The sequence below is a fragment of the Rhinopithecus roxellana genome, chromosome 10 (genome assembly GCF_007565055.1).
Source record: "Rhinopithecus roxellana isolate Shanxi Qingling chromosome 10, ASM756505v1, whole genome shotgun sequence".
Classification (NCBI taxonomy): domain Eukaryota; kingdom Metazoa; phylum Chordata; class Mammalia; order Primates; family Cercopithecidae; genus Rhinopithecus; species Rhinopithecus roxellana.
In genome coordinates this window covers 11,146,739-11,163,574 of record NC_044558.1, presented here as the reverse complement: position 1 = coordinate 11,163,574, position 16,836 = coordinate 11,146,739, and the positions used below count along the sequence as shown (strand labels likewise).

The following is a 16,836-nucleotide window of genomic DNA, read 5'->3' as shown; positions in this document are numbered from 1 at the left end:
AGTCATGACTTATCCCAGAACTTTTTTTTTTTTTTTTTTTTTTTTGAGACAGAGTTTCACTCTTATTGTCCAGGCTGGAGTGCAATTGTGCGATCTCCTCTCACTGCAACCTCCGCCTCCCGGGTTCAAGCGATTCTCCTGCCTCAGCCTCTTGAAGCTGGGATTACAGGCATGCGCCACCATGCCTGGCTAATGTTAGAATTTTTAGTAGAGATGGGGTTTTGCCATGTTGGCCAGGCTGGTCTTGAACTCCTGACCTCAGGTGATCCACCCGCCTCGGCCTCCGAAAGTGCCAGGGTTACAGGCGTGAGCCACCGCGCCCAGCCAATAACATATATAGTTGTGTTTCTGTTCTTTTTCTCCCACTGCTCACTCAGACAGTATTGATTTAGTCTTTACAAGACACAATATTGAATCCCATAGATAAATAGGGATCAGGAGAAAGAAAGATACTGTTTTCATCCTTAGGATGGTGCTAATTGTGGAGTGGATCTACTCTAAGACTGAGTAAAGTAGGGAAGGAAAAGAAGACTAGAAAACGTAGGATTATTAGAGCTTTCTTTCTTTCTTTCTTTATTTTTATTTTTTTTTTTTTTTGAGACAAAGTCTCACTCTGTCACCCAGGCTGGAGTGCAGTGAGGCGATCTCGGCTCACTGCAACCTCCATTTCCTGGGTTCAAGCAATTCTCCTGCCTCATCCTCCTGGAGAAGCTGGAATTACAGGTGTGAGCCACCATGCCCAGCAAATTTTTATATTTTTAGTAGAGACAGGGTCTTGCCATGTTGCCTAGGCTGGTCTTGAACTCCTGGCCTCAAGTGATCCACCTGCCTCAGCCTCCCAAAGTTTTGGGATTACAGGCGTAAGCCACCACACTGGCCTGGATTGTCAGAGCTTTCTTTCAGAGGCTGGAGTGTGAGAAGAAAGAAGTGGTGTTCAGAGGAAGAGCCGGATCTCGAGTGGAATTTCCCAACTCTGACCCCCCATGCTTTTCTTGGCTAGGTACACCTATGGAAAGCCCATGCTAGGGGCAGTGCAGGTATCTGTGTGTCAGAAGGCAAATACTTACTGGTATCGAGAGGTGGAACGGGCACAGCTACCTGACAAATGCAGGAACTTCTCTGGACAGGTGAGTAAATGACAGGTAAAAAAAGGAACCTATCGGCCAGGCGCGATGGCTCACGCCTGTCATCCCAGCACTTTGGGAGGCCGAGGCGGGCGGATCACGAGGTCAGGAGTTTGAGACCAGCCTGACCAATATGGTGAAACCCCATCTCTACTAAAAATTCAAAAAATTAGCTGGGCATGGTGGCATGCGCCTGTAATCCCAGCTACTCGGAGGCTGAGAGAGGAGAATCGCTTGAACCTGGGAGGCAGAGGTTGCAATGAGCTGAGATGTTGCCACTGCACTCCAGCCTGGGTGACAAAGCGAGACTCTGTCCCTCCCACCCCCTCCACCAAAAAAAGAACCTATCCACATGTCCTAAAGAGTAAGAAAGCAACAATCTAGAAAAGTGGTAAACAGCCCAAAGTAGAAATCATTTCCCAGAATTATTATCCCAGTTCCAAAGAACAAAGCAGGTTTCCTTATCCTCAACAGGGAGTCTTTTAGAGTCTGCCTTGGAACCAAGAAATTTACCTAAACCCCTGTAAGATACAATTTTCCAGTTTTTAAGTCATTTCTTTTTCCCTTTCCCAAATCTTGAAGCTTCAAAGTCATTTCATGATTATCTATGTGCAAGTGTATACTTCATGTTGGAGGAGAGTTTTTCTATATTAGAAACTAAAGTGTGGAGATGAGAAATTATTTCCTTCTACAGAACATTATTAAATGGACATAGAGATTATATTCCTCATCTGCTCTCTATTTCTGTCTCTGATCGCCTCACTAGACTGACAAAACAGGATGCTTCTCAGCACCTGTGGACATGGCCACCTTTGACCTCATTGGATATGCATACAACCATCAAATCAATATTGTGGCTACTGTTGTGGAGGAAGGGACAGGTAAGCAGGGTACTCCTTGGCTCATTAAGAAAAGTGAAAGAGGCTGGGCGCGGTGGCTCAAGCCTGTAATCCCAGCACTTTGGGAGGCCGAGGTGGGCAGATCACAAGGTCAGGAGTTCAAGACCAGCCTGGCCAATACGGTGAAACCCCATCTCTAATACAAATACAAAAATTAGCCAGAAGTGGTGACGGACGCCTGTAGTCCCAGCTACTCAGGAGGCTGTGGCAGGAGGATCACTTGAACCCGGGAGGCAGAGGTTGTAGTGAGTCGAGATCAGGCCACTGCACTCCAGCCTAGGAGACAGAGGGAGACTATCTCAAAAAAAAAAAAAAAAAAGAAAAAAGAAAAGAAAAGCGAAAGAAAAAGGGCTGGTCCCAGGGACAGATAATTACTCCAAGGATACAAGACCTCCTCTCTTGAGTGTTTGGGTGGTAACTTGTTCCTGGTTCCTGGTTCCTAGTCAAGGGGAAATGCCAGATCCCATCTTGCCGTCTATAAGAAATACTACATACTTCTCCAAAAGATTGGGGAGGTGAAGTTGGTTTGGATCTTTGGCCAGAAATACATTCAACTTCATCCCTCTGCTGCCATTCTCTCAGAGACTTGACATTAAACACGAAGATGAGAATATCAGGTGCCTAGATCTTTATACGTCTGGTTTCCCTCTGCAGGCGTGGAGGCCAATGCCACTCAGAATATCTACATTTCTCCACAAATGGGATCAATGACCTTTGAAGACACCAGCAATTTTTACCATCCCAATTTCCCCTTCAGTGGGAAGGTATGTTAAAACTTTTCTCTGCAGAGACAAAAAAATGCGTAACCATCTACCTTACCTCCTTCCTGCAGCCATAGCCACATAGCTAACTTAGCGCTGTTCCAAGTACTTTACGCGTATTCACTTTAATCTTTACAATAATGCAATGAGGCAGACACCATATTGGCCCCGTTTTATGGGTAACGAGACAGGTAACAGAGGCTAAGTGATTTTTCCAAGGTTATCAGCAAATAGGTGGGAACTATGACCAAATCCAGGAAGCCTGCCTCCGGGGTATACAGTCTCCACTCCCTGTGCTGTGCTGCCCCTAATCCCATAGGAGAAGCACCTTGAATATTAATGCCAGTTTAGGGGTCTTTCTAATGCCAGGGGCTGATCTTCTAATGTCTAAATCTTTGTATTTAAGAGCTACAGGGTTTCTAGAGAAATCGTCCAGCCCGGTCTCCTGCATCTAGGCAAGGTTAATATGAAACTTTCCTTGACAGCCATGTATAGCTTTTTAAGCAGTTTCCTTTTTCTTTCTGTTTTTTTTGTTTGTTTGTTTTTGTTTTATTTTTGTTTTTGTTTTTGTTTTTGTTTTGAGACAGAGTTTCGCTCTTGTTACCCAGGCTGGAGGTGCAATGGCGCGATCTCTGTTCACCGCAACCTCCACCTCCCAGGTTCAAGTGATTCTCCAGCCTCAGCCTCCCAAGTAGCTGGGATTACAGGCATGTAATTTTGTATTTTAATAGAGATGGGGTTTCTCCATGTTGGTCAGGCTGGTCTCGAACTCCCAACCTCAGGTGATCTGCCCACCTGGGCCTCCCAAAGTGCTGGGATTACAGGAGTGAGCCACTGTGTCCGATCAGCAATTTTCTTTAGAGATTTTTAAATTTCTGGCAGGGTATGGTGGCTCACGTCTGTAGTCCTAGCACTTTGGGAGGTTGAGGTGGGCAGATCACTTGAGGCCAAGAGTTCGAGACCACCCTGGCCAACATGGCGAAACCCTGTCTCTACCAAAAATACAAAAATTAGCCAGGCTGCCGGGCGCGGTGGCTCAAGCCTGTAATCCCAGCACTTTGGGAGGCTGAGACGGGCGGATCACGAGGTCAGGAGATCGAGACCATCCTGGCTAACATGGTGAAACCCCGTCTCTACTAAAAATACAAAAAACTAGCCGGGCGAGGTGGTGGGCGCCTGTAGTCCCAGCTACTCGGGGGGCTGAGGCAGGAGAATGGCGTGAACCCGGGAGGCGGAGCTTGCAGTGAGCTGAGATCTGGCCACTGCACTCCAGCCTGGGCGACAGAGTGAGACTCCGTCTCAAAAAAAAAAAAAAAAAAAAAAAAAATTAGCCAGGCATGGTGGCGCATGCCTGTAATCCCAGCTACTTGGGAGTCTGAGGTATGAGAGTTGCTTGAACCCAGGAGGCAGAGGGTGCAGTGAGCTAAGATCATGCCACTGCTCTCCAGCCTGGGCGACAGAGTGAGACTGTCTCAAAAAAAAAAAAAAAGACAAATAAATAATTAAATTTTCTTTGTTAGTGTTTTCTTTCTGATATCTAACTGAATTTCCCCCTCATTCAGCTTATGTTTTTTTACTTCTTGTACAACTGGTCCACACAGTAATATTGCACATATAGAGATGCATTTATTCCTCAGTTATCGTTTCTCCAGACCAAGGATGGGTGCAAATTATTTCTAGAGCCTAAGGATTACACAATTTGGGAGGGTAGGGGATTCTCTTTAAGAAAAAGAAAGCAAAATAGGCTGGGCACAGTGGCTCATGCCTGTAATCCCAGCACTTTGGGAGGCCGAGGTGGGTGGATCACGAGCTGGCCAACATGGTGAAACCCTGTCTCTACTAAAAATACAAAAATTAGCTGGGTGTGGTGGTGCACGCCTGTAGTCCCAGCTACTTGGGAGGCTGATGCAGGAGAATCGCTTGAACCCCGGAGGTAGAGAGGTTGCAGTGAGCCAAGATCGTCCCACTGCACTCCAGCCTTGGTGACAGAGGGAGACTCCATCTCAAAAAAAGAAAAGAAGGAAGGAGAGAAAAAAGAAACCAAAAACAGTGTGCAGAAACTTTGAAGGAGCCTGTGCAAATGAAGAGCCCTAGAGTTTCATTAGCCACCGGGCAAATCTAGTTTGGCCCTGGGCTGTTACTTCTGTTTGTTTTTCAGTTCTTCACAGATCCTAGTTCAAGAGCTAGAATCACATTTATCTTTTTCAGGACTCTTTCCTGAAATGTATTCTTAGAAATTCTGTTACTACTTTTAGTGCCAAAACTGCAATTAGTTTGCACCAGCCTAATATTCCACTTCACCTCATACTCAAGCTTACTCCAAACCTAATTCTAATCCCTAATGATGTTTGTCCTTCAGATAAGAGTTAGGGGCCATGATGACTCCCTCCTCAAGAACCATCTAGTGTTTCTGGTGATTTATGGCACAAACGAAACCTTCAGCCAGACCCTGGTTACTGACAACGATGGCCTGGCTCCCTTTACGGTGGATACATCCAGTTGGAATGGGGCAGATGTTTCTCTGGAGGTAAGCATGGATGGAGGACCAGCTTCCTAGAAAGTAAGGCTTCCCTGAAGGAAAACTTCAGAATTTTCCTGTTTCCTATCCTCCCCTCTGCTTGGAATTACATCTCTCTCACTGACAAGTCCTGCTCCCCCGTTGACAAAAAGTTTTCCTTAGATTCTTTCTGTTTTTAATATCAATCAAATAAATAGTCCTTACTTAGATAAAACTACTATTTCTATTATTACATCTTTTAACTTACCCCCATCTCTATCTGATCCTATCTATATATGAAGTTAGAGTGGGGAGGAAAAGGTGACTCAGTCTTTCTCTTTCTCTTTCCCCTTCCCTTCCCCTCATTACTTAATAAAAACAGAAAACAAGAGAACTCTAGATTCTAGATAACTTGTAAGTGTTAATTATGAACTGCCGCAATAATGCTTCTTATCAAACAGCTAAAGACTTCAGTATCATGCAACACAAAGCATTCACTGCTTGTGCATCTGGGGCATTCAGTCAGGCAGCTCTGCTGATTTTGATTTCCAGACCTGTCTGCAGATCGGCTGGTCATAGGCTGGTGTTCCACATACCTCTCATGCAGGAGCCAGCTAGCCCAGGTATATTCTTATGGCAGTGATGAGGTACAAGTGCAAAAGCTGATGTTCAGGGCTTTTTCAAACCTCTATACATTGCATATGTTAACATCCCATTCCCAACAAATCACACAGTGGGCCTACAGTCAGACTAGGAGGGTACTGGAAGACTACAGGCTAACGGATGTTGATCTTGAAGGGTGCAGGGTATGTGTGAGGAATTGGAGCCATTAATGAGATAGTTCAACCACAGGACTTAAGCAAATATATACTAGTTGCCTTGTGGCTAATTTGACTATTTCTTTACTCTAGGCATCACTCAATTACTCAAAAATAGTTATTTTTCAATCTTAGTATCTTCTGTACCTAGCTTTCTTATCTCTGAAATATAATCTTTGATTTCTATATAATCTAAGTCATGTTCATCTATCCCAGGAGTATCTGTGAAGATACATCACCCACAATTCTCCCTCACTTAGTAACTATAATTCAGCCCTTCTGTCACTCTCCTACATACCAAAATATTGCTGCACACTACTACATTTATGGATTCTTTATCCATTCTTGGCTGGACCGCTAAGGAAATACCCACATGCCATTCTCGGGCAGTGAAGATTTAAGAGAAAGCGCTCTATTTGAAAACCGTAACAAGTCCATGGGGTTTCTATGGTTGGGGTACATGCTAAAATTCTCTCTCTCTCTTTCACTCTCAGGGAAAGTTTCAAATGGAAGACTTAGTATATAATCCAGAACAAGTGCCACGTTACTACCAAAATGCCTACCTGCACCTGCGACCCTTCTACAACACAACCCACAGCTTCCTTGGCATCCACCGGCTCAACAGCCCCTTGAAATGTGGCCAACCCCAGGAAGTGCTGGTGGATTATTACATTGACCCGGCTGATGCAAGCCCTGACCAAGAGATCAGCTTCTCCTACTATGTGAGACCAGGAAACGGGGGTGGTTGAAAGTATGCTGGGAAAGAAGGAGAATGAGAAGAGTCAGCCAGAGAGGGTACCTAGGCTATCTGAATTGCAGATGCATATCTAATTAAAAACAATTTTAAAGCCACACTAAAAAAGTAAAAGAACAGTTGACATTAATTTTAAACGTATTTTTATTTAACCCATTATATCCAAAATATTAACATTTTAACATGAAAGCCATATAAAAAGTTTTAATAGATATTTTACATTCTTGTTTCAACTGAATCTTTGAAACTCAGTATGTGTTTTACACTTAAAGCGTATCTCAGTTTGGACTGAGCACATTTCAAGTATTTAATATGCCCATGTGAGATATGAGATACTGTATGGCCCAGTATAGGTGTAAGAGATGGAAAGCATTGGGGGGAAAAAGAGATTCGGAGCAGGAACACAGGAAAATTGTGTGGGAAAATAAAATGAGGAATTACCTGAGAAAATAGTGCTGGCCAGGACAAAAAAAAAAAAACAAAAAAAAGTGGGTGGTTGGGAGGGAGCGTGGGGAGGGCATGGGACTCAGGATACTTTTTTTTTTTTTTTAATTTGTGTGAGACAGGGTTTCACCATGTTGGCCAGGCTGGTCTTGAACTCCTGACCTCAGGTGATCCACCCACCTTGGCCTCCCAAAGTGCTGGGACTATAGGAGTGAGCCACCACGCCCAGCCAGGATACATTTCATTCTGTGTTCCATTGGTCAATATTATCAAATAGATGATATGGGGTTAAAATTCACATCGATAGCAGCCTCATTGGGGAAATAAAATCATAACTTGGTAGCCTGAAAGCAATGTATAAGGATAAGCAGCTTTCCTGGTCACCTTGGTGACAGTCAGGAAGTAGAATGGAAACCTCAGGTTTGATGGCTTGGAGCCTCTTTGTTCCCTTATCCTCCTCTCAATGAGAGACTTTCTCTCCTCTGGATCATTGCAGCAGCTTCTATAGTTTCAGTGTCATCATTAAGTGGAAAAAAAAAAAAAATCATTGTAATACAACGAAAAGAGAAAAGATAGGTGGAAAATAACAAGTCCAGGTGATAATGTGGGCTCTGTCTTCAGGACCGAAGTGTGGGGAGGTGTAGGAGAAAAGTGAAGTTAGGGCCGAGCCATGTGGAATGGCTAATGCTAGGCAGGCATCCGAGGAACTGACCATGGAGCCCTGCAGGAGCGTGAGATGAGAGGCTGCTTACAAACAAGATCACTGAGTTCTGTTTCAAGTGAGAGTGGACAGGAATGGGGAGTTAGAAGAGGAGATTTCTCCTCTAGAGGGTTCAATGTCAGAAGGGCTTAGGGTAGTTTAGGATGAAATTATTTCCACTGAATTTTAAATTGAGCTGTAATTAAAAAACACTTATGAGGATAGATTTTCGCTGACTTTATGTTACAAGGATTATAAGAAAATAAAATTTGGAGATCTGCAAAAAATGGCAGACAACGATCTATGGTGTGGAACAATTCCTATGCTGTCAGACTCCTCCCATCCACTTGCGTGGTTCTCAGCCAGACCTCCAACTGCAGGAGGAGCCGCCAGGACCCGTTGGCAGCATCCTGCATTTGTCAAGCTAGTGGATGCTGGGTGGGGTATTGACCTGGGCTCTGAACAGTGAAAGGAGCCTCTCCTCATGAAAGGATGCAGAGATGCTCTGGAAGTTGGTCCAAGGTGAAATTACTATAACTTCTGTGTGTGGTTGATTTTTTTCTTTTCTTCTTTAGTTAATAGGGAAAGGAAGTTTGGTGATGGAGGGGCAGAAATACTTGAACTCTAAGAAGAAAGGTGAGTGTACATGCTTTTCCTGGAAGTGAACAGGATATGTTTAAATTCCAAAAAACAATTCTTATACACCGAAGCAATGGAATTGGAGCACTAACAGTCATCACAGGAAAAGAGAAAAATGAGAAGTAACTTGCACCATGCCGCCTGCACTGGCTCAATGAAAAGTGCATACGGTTAGATGCCATTGATAGGTTGGATGTGCATTCTAATTTCCCTGTATATTCCCTCTTCTCTTTCAGGACTGAAAGGCTCCTTCTCTCTCTCGCTGACCTTCACTTCGAGACTGGCCCCTGACCCTTCCCTGGTGATCTATGCCATTTTCCCCAGTGGAGGTGTTGTAGCTGACAAAATTCAGTTCTCAGTCGAGATGTGCTTTGACAATCAGGTAAAATGGTAGCGGAGAAGGGTGAAGACAAAGGTTGGGCATAGAGAAAGATCTTGTGTGTGCTGGGGTTGGAGACAAGACAGGTCAGGGAAAGAAGATAATGTTGACATTGGATGTTGTATTATATTTATATCTTTAATGTTTGGGGTTTGTGTTGAAATCCATCTCTCTCCTACTTTTTCTTTTAAAAAGTAATGCTGGATGAGGTACTGTGGCTCACTCCTGTAATCCCAGTGCTTTGGGAGGCCAAGGCAGAGGGATTTATTTAGCTCATGGGTTCAAGACCAGCGTGGACAACACAGCAAGATCCTGTCTGTACAAAAAAATTTTTTTAATTAGCTGGGTGTGCAGCACTTTGGGAGGTCGAGGTGGGTGGATCACCTGATGTCACGAGTTCAAGGCCAGCCTGGCCAACATGGTGAAACCCCATCTTTACTAAAAATACAAAAATTAGCCAAGCGTGGTGGTGGGCGCCTGTAATCCCAGCTACTTGGGAGGCTGAGGCAGGAGAATTACATGAACCCAGGAGACGGAGGTCGCAGTGAGCGAAGATCACGCCATTACACTCCAGCCTGAATGACAGAGTGAGACTCTTGTCTCAAAAAAAAAAAAAAAAAAAATTATCTGGGTGTGGTGATGCATACCTGTAGTCCCAGCTAGTCTGAAGGCAGAAGAAGGACTATCGCTTGAGCCCAGGAGTTCAAGGCTGCAGAGCAAGACCCTGTCTCTCTCTCTTTTTTTTCTTTTTTTGAGACAGAGTTTTGCTCTTATTGCCCAGGCTGGAGTGCAGTGGTGCAATCTCGGCTCACTGCAACCTCTGCCTCCTGTGTTCAAGTGATTTTCTCGCCTCAGACTACCAAGTAGCTGGGATTACAGATATGTACCACCATACCTGGCTAATTTTTTTTTTTTTTTTTTTTGTATTTTTAGTAGAGACAGGGTTTCACCATGTTGGCCAAGCTAGTCTTGAACTCCTGACCTCAGGTCATCCACCTGCCTTGGCCTCCCAAAGTGCTGGGATTATAGGCGTGACCCTGTCTCTATTTAAAAAAAAAAAAAAAAGAGCCATACTGGGAAGTCGCATGTTCTATATAGTTATTCCACATGTTCTCTCTACTTTTTGTCTTACAAACTTTCTCTGTCCTTCTACTGTGCTGCTCACGTTTCCCCACTCCATCATGGCATACAAGTCCTGCAGAGTTAGACTTTACAAAGAAAGATAAGTACAAAAGTGAAAGAATGGGTTTGATGTCGTAGCTGGGGCATATTTGCTGATGACCCAAATTATGTTGTTTCCCCTCCTTTCCAGGCTGACCTGATCCCCAAGTTACACCTTTCCCTTCCCCAGGTTTCCCTTGGCTTCTCCCCTTCCCAGCAGCTTCCAGGAGCAGAAGTGGAGCTACAGCTGCAGGCAGCTCCTGGATCCCTGTGTGCGCTCCGGGCGGTGGATGAGAGTGTCTTACTGCTTAGGCCGGAGAGAGAGCTGAGCAACCGCTCTGTGAGTAACTGTCTGCTGACAGAGTGGGAAGAGGGAGTTGATGGAGAAGACAATTAAGAGGTAGGTTTCAGGCAGTAGAGAGAAAGTCTTAGGGAAATCATGCACTGCCATAAGGTGGTAAAAAGACTGGTGTAAAAATGAAGTTAGAAAGGGTAAGAGGGCGGGGTGAGGTGGCTCACGCCTGTAATCCCAGTACTTTTTGAGGCCGAGACAGGCAGATCACCAGAGGTCGGGAGTTCGAGACCAGCCTGACCAACATGGAGAAACTCTGTCTCACTAAAAAGAAAAAGAAAAAGAAATGAGCCGGGCATGGTGGCGCATGCCTGTCATCCTGGGGAGGCTGAGGCAGGAGAGTCACTTGAACCCAGGAGGCGGAAGTTGCGGTGAGCAAGATCGAGTCACTGCCCTCCAGTCTGGGCAACAAAAGCAAAAGTCCATCTCAAAAAAACAAAAACAGAAAAAAAGAAAGGATAAGAGAAGGCATGGTTAATATGAACGCAGAGATAAGAAAAGAGAATGAGCCTGTAATCCCAGAACTTTAGGAGGCTGAGGCGGGCAGATCACCTGAAGTCAGGGGTTCGAGACCAGCCTGACCAACATGGTGAAACCCTGTCTCTACTAAAAATACAAAAATTAGCTGGGTGTGGTGGTCGGCGCCTGTAATCCCAGCTACTCAGGAGGCTGAGGCAGGAGAATTGCTTGAATGTGGGAGGCAGAGGTTGCAGTGAGCCGAGATCATCCCACTGCACTTCAACCTGGGTGACAGAGCAAGACTCCGTCTCCAAAAAAAAAAAAAAAAAAAAAAAAACAAGAGAGAGAATGAAATAGGGCATAGGATTATGAAAAAAATAGGTGAGATAGAGGTTAATGTTTTAGAAAGTAAGAAAGGTAATTATGACAAAAAATATAAAAATAATTCTGGGCCGGGTGTGGTGGCTCAAGCCTGTAATCCCAGCACTTTGGGAGGCCGAGATGGGCGGATCACGAGGTCAGGAGATCGAGACCATCCTGGCTAACACGGTGAAACCCCGTCTCTACTAAAAAAATACAAAAAACTAGCCGGGCGAGGTGGCGGGCGCCTGTAGTCCCAGCTACTCAGGAGGCTGAGGCGGGAGAATGGCGTGAACCCAGGAGGTAGAGCTTGCAGTGAGATGAGATCCGGCCACTGCACTCCAGCCTGGGCGACAGAGCGAGACTCCATCTCAAAAAAAAAAAAAAAAAAAAATAATAATAATAATAATAATTCTGGAGTAATAAAGAGAAATGATACAGGAGTAGTAAACTGAGCACCAGAATCTGAGAGAAGTCTCTCAACTGATGTCACTATATCAATGCTTTATTTCCTTTCCCCCTCTTGTCCTAGGTCTATGGGATGTTTCCATTCTGGTATGGTCACTACCCCTATCAAGTGGCTGAATATGATCAGTGTCCAGTGTCTGGCCCATGGGACTTTCCTCAGCCCCTCATTGACCCAGTGCCCCAGGGGCATTCGAGCCAGCGTTCTGTTATCTGGAGGCCCTGGTTCTCTGAAGGCACTGACCTTTTCAGCTTTTTCCAGGTACGTCTTCTTACCCATTTTGTTCTTATGGGAAAGATGGTGGTGGGAAGGCGCAAAGGAAAGTTCATATCTAAGAAAGCAGAGAGACTCATATGGGCACTGATGGGAACAAAATCTTGAAAGAAGCTTCTGACGTGTAAGGTGACCTCTGTTGGCTCTTACACTTGAAGAAGATGTCCAATTGCATTGAAGAGAACCACTGTGAGAGAGTTTAGACCTAGTCTTTCTCTTTTGTTGTCCCCAATCACTGATTTTCATGAGATCAATCAGGAGGGAAAATTAGGGAAGGTAGACCAGAGATCTCTTACCATTATTATAAAAAATAATTTGCACCTATTCTATGAGCAGGATTTGGGATGCTGTGTGACCCAAGTCTGACCAGGAGGTCCCTGAGGTCAGGAACTAGGTCTTGTTCATCTTTGTATTCTCTCTAATGCCTGACCCCTCATAATGCTCATTTATTTTTGTTGAATTGAGTACGCTGATATGGTCCCTACCCTCAGCACGTTCAGAGTGTAAGTCAAATAATAAGGACACAGTGAATAATATTTGGAAGAACCATTAAATGTATGTAATGATGAAATAAGTTTAACTTGAAGCCTTTCATGCTAGTTGGAACAGAAGCCAACTAGTCTCAGTGGCTGAGTTTCGGTAAGAACACCCAGTTTCACCATTAATTCAAAAAGAATGTTTTGTTTCAACTCTTTGATGGTGGAATTCCTGGGCAGTAGCCCTTGTAGTTGGGGAAGGGACCACCTTAATACTTATTTCTCTGATGCCTATCAGGACATGGGCCTGAAAATACTGTCCAATGCCAAAATCAAGAAGCCAGTAGATTGCAGTTACAGATCTCCAGAATACAGCATTACCATGGGCGGTAAGCCACCTCTGTGGTATGTGGATTCTCCGAGATGTTAACAATCCTGGAACTCTGCAAATTTCCTCTTTGCATCCTGTTCTTGCACTGAGCCTCTAGCCTGAGAATGCTAATGGGTTGTGGGTCACAGATACAGGAAGTTTCCTGAGGGTTCTGTCTCTGGGGAGAGCTTTTGAAGCCTGAAGCTTATGTATCCATTCCCTGGCCAAACCCTCTTGGCTATCACTTCCCTTGATGGCCGTTGTGACTAGTTAGTTCCTCTTTGGTCCTTCCTCCTTGCCTCTGACTGGATTTTCTCTGCTTCCCTCTAAATTTCTTTCTAGTAATCCCTCCATCCCAATTTATGTCACAACAAGTCTCATGTTTCCTAAAGTTTTCATATTCTCAATTTCATCAGCAGGTGGTGGTCATCCAGAGGCTTTTGTGTCATCAACTTCTTCACGTCAAGCAGAGGACTCTCAGGTCCGCCAGTACTTCCCAGAGACCTGGCTCTGGGATCTGTTTCCTATTGGGTAAGTGATGACTCAAAAGTACAGTAAAGGGCCGGGTGCATGGCTCACCCCTGTAATCCCAGCACTTTGGGAGGTTGAGAAGAGAGGATCACTTGAGACCAGGAGTTCAAGACCAGCCTGGGCAACATAATGAGCTTCTGTCTCTACAAAAGAAATTTAAGGCCGGACACGGTGGCTCACGCCTGTAATCCCAGCACTTTGGGAGGCCGAGGCAGGCGGATCACGAGGTCAGGAGATGGAGACCATCCTGGCTAACACAGTGAAACCCCGTCTCTACTAAAAATGCAAAAAATTAGCCAGGCATGGCGGCGGGCGCCTGTAGTCCCAGCTACTTGGGAGGCTGAGGTAGGAGAATGGCTTGAACCCGGGAGGCGGAGTTTGCAGTGAGCTGAGATCCGGCCACTGCACTCCAGCCTGGGGGACTGAGCGAGACTCCGTCTCAAAAAAAAAAAAAAAAAAAAAAAAAAAAGAAATTAAAAAAATTAGCCAGGTGGTAGTTGTGTACTACTCGGGAAGCTGAGGTGGAAGGATCACTTGAGTCTTGGAGGTGGAGGCTGCAGTGAAGCAAGATCACATCACTGCACTCCAGCCTGGGTGACAAAGCAAAACCCTGTAACAACAACAACCATCAGAAAAAAACGTAAGATTCTACAACATAGAGCCTGTACAAAACTCAGAATCAGATGCATTCCTAATGGCCCTAAGTCTTAAGCAAAGAAAGCTTGATGGGGTGTGGGAATTTATTTATTTTCCTGAATTCTTTTTTTCTTTTCTTTTCTTTTTTTTGAGACAGAGTCTTGCTCTGTCACCCAGGCTAGAGGGCAGTGGCACGATTTTGACTCACTGTAGGCCTCAACCTCCTAGGTTCAAGTGATTCTTGTGCCTCAGTCTCCCAAGTAGCTGGGACTATAGGCGCCTGCCAGCACACATGGCTAATTTTTGTATTTTTAGTTGAGGCAGGGTTTTACCATGTGGGCCAGGCTGGTCTCGAACTCCTGGCCTCAAGTGATCCACCTGCCTCGGCCTCGCAAAGTGTTGAGATTACAGGTGTGAGCCACCGCGCCCGGCCTACCTGAATTCTTGTGCATTCATATACAACCACTCAAAACAAATCCACACAATCCCACACTCACGCATTGCAGGCCCTGTGTTCTTACTACCGAACCACACATTTAAAGGTACATATTGACATCAGTTTTTGCCCACTGCTTGCATGTCCATTTTGACAAGCCCTGAGAACACGCATCCTCACAGACTCAGAGGGCACCAGCCTCTCTGTCAGATGTGCTTGCACAGAGATGCCCACTCCTGACTCCCCACACAGTCCCCCTCCTCCATATGAGTGCAGCCTTACTCACTGGAGGATTCACACTGAGACTCACCTCTTCAGTTGCCTCTTTACTTCTCCCCACACAACAACAGTAACAATTTCACTTCTGCAGATGAATTTGTAGCTTTTTTTTTTTGGACAGGGTCTTGCCCTGTCACCCAGGCTGGAGTGCAGTGGCGCAATCATAGCTCAGTGCAGCCTCAAACTCCTGGGTTCAAGCCATCCTCCTGCCTCAAGCCTCCTAAGTAGCTGGGACTACAGGCATGCATCACCACACCTGGCTAATTTTTAAATTTTGGTAGAAATAGGGTCTCGCTATGTTTCCCACGCTGGCCTCAAACTGCTGGGCTGAAGCCATCTGCTCACCTCAGCCTCTCAAAGACCTGGGATTACAAGCATGAACCAGTACACCCCACCGAATTTGTGGCTTAATTCACAAATGTTCTCCTTGCCCCACGCTGCCTCTGCCTCACGTGGGTCCTTGTGTTCTCACAGTAACTCCGGGAAGGAGGCGGTCCACGTCACAGTTCCTGACGCCATCACCGAGTGGAAGGCGATGAGTTTCTGCACTTCCCAGTTAAGAGGCTTCGGGCTTTCACCCACTGTTGGACTAACTGCTTTCAAGCCGTTCTTTGTGGACCTGACTCTCCCTTACTCAGTAGTCCGTGGAGAATCCTTTCGCCTTACTGCCACCATCTTCAATTACCTAAAGGAATGCATCAGGGTGAGAGCTGGGGATACAGGAATCAGGTGTTAGCCCTGGAATCACGCTTCCCGCATAAGTTTGTCTCTAAATTGGAAGCATCCCAATTTTCCCTGGGAAAGAGAGATGTCAGTATCTCGGCCCCCAGGTTTCCCAGGCCTCTATACATTACCTCCTTCGTTTGGACCCTTTGTCTCTTAAACCTCCTCCTTAGGTTCAGACTGACCTGGCTAAATCGCATGAGTACCAGCTAGAATCACGGGCAGATTCTCAGATCTCCAGCTGTCTCTGTGCTAATGAAGCTAAAACCTATCACTGGAACATCACGGCTGTCAAATTGGGTAAGAGAGGGAAGCATTAGACGGGCGAGGAGAGCCTGCAGCAGAAGCCCAGTGACTAAGCACTCAGTCTTTTTTCTCTGCCACATCTGCTTTGCTTCCTCCTCCCTCTTTGTTTAATTTACCTCTATTTTTCTCCCTCCTAAGGCTGTTATAAGTCAATACACAAACACTCTTTGATAGGTGACCAAATTTATTCAAACAGGAATATTTTAAGTTTGAAAGGGAGAGCTTTTAATATTTGTAGCTGGACAAGGAATACATGGTCATGTAACTAATCAAGGACTTACTATAAGAGTCCCTGAGCCAGGCACTATTCTAACTGCTTTATGTATATTGACTCATTAAATTGATTGATTAATTAATTTTTATTTTATTTATTTGTTTTTGAGAGGAAGTCTCACTCTGTTGCCCATGCTGGTGTACAATGGCGCAATCTGGGCTTACTGCAACCTCCACCTCCCGGGTTCAAGTGATTCTCCTGCCAAGCCTCCCAAGTAGCTGGGATTACAGTTGCGTGCCACCCCACCTGGCTAATTTTTATATTTTTAGTAGAGATGGGTTTTTGCCATGTTGGCCAGGCTGGTCTCAAACTCCTGACCTCAGGTGACCTGCTTGCCTCGGCCTCCCAAAGTTCTGGGATTACAGGTGTGAGCCACTGCACCTGGCCTTTTAATTTTTTTAGAGAGACAGGATTTTACTCTGTCATCTAAGCTGGAATACAGTGGTGTGGTCATGGCTCACTGCAGCCTCAACCTCCCAGGCTCAAGCGATCCTCTCACCTAGGCCTCCCAGAGTAGTTGGGACTATAGGCTCATTTCACCACCATGCCTGGCTAATTCAATTGGCAGAGAAGGGGTCTTGCTATGTGTCCCAGGCTGCTCTCCAACTCCTGGGTTGAAGCAATTCTCCCGCCTCACCCTCCCAAAGTACTGGGATTACAAGAATGAGTCACCTCACCTTTAACTCATTTAATCCTCACCCCCAACCCTATGGGATGTC

The 16,836-nt window shown here is 45.4% G+C and overlaps 1 protein-coding gene across 3 annotated transcripts in view; it reads left to right on the top strand.

The window, feature by feature from the left end:
* A2ML1 (alpha-2-macroglobulin like 1) overlaps positions 1-16,836 on the top strand; it is a 55,271-nt gene that overhangs the window by 15,526 nt on the left and 22,909 nt on the right. For 2 of the 3 annotated variants that reach the window (XM_030939268.1, XM_010376709.2), the window contains exons 8-20: positions 1,001-1,127; positions 1,891-2,005; positions 2,678-2,787; positions 5,144-5,311; positions 6,594-6,821; positions 8,573-8,633; positions 8,873-9,018; positions 10,367-10,516; positions 11,880-12,074; positions 12,861-12,951; positions 13,349-13,463; positions 15,289-15,517; positions 15,711-15,837. In XM_030939268.1, coding sequence (XP_030795128.1) covers positions 1,001-1,127; positions 1,891-2,005; positions 2,678-2,787; positions 5,144-5,311; positions 6,594-6,821; positions 8,573-8,633; positions 8,873-9,018; positions 10,367-10,516; positions 11,880-12,074; positions 12,861-12,951; positions 13,349-13,463; positions 15,289-15,517; positions 15,711-15,837 — 1,862 coding nt within the window. The remainder of the gene's footprint in view (positions 1-1,000; positions 1,128-1,890; positions 2,006-2,677; positions 2,788-5,143; positions 5,312-6,593; positions 6,822-8,572; positions 8,634-8,872; positions 9,019-10,366; positions 10,517-11,879; positions 12,075-12,860; positions 12,952-13,348; positions 13,464-15,288; positions 15,518-15,710; positions 15,838-16,836) is intronic. The other variant, XM_010376710.2, reaches the window with a different exon arrangement.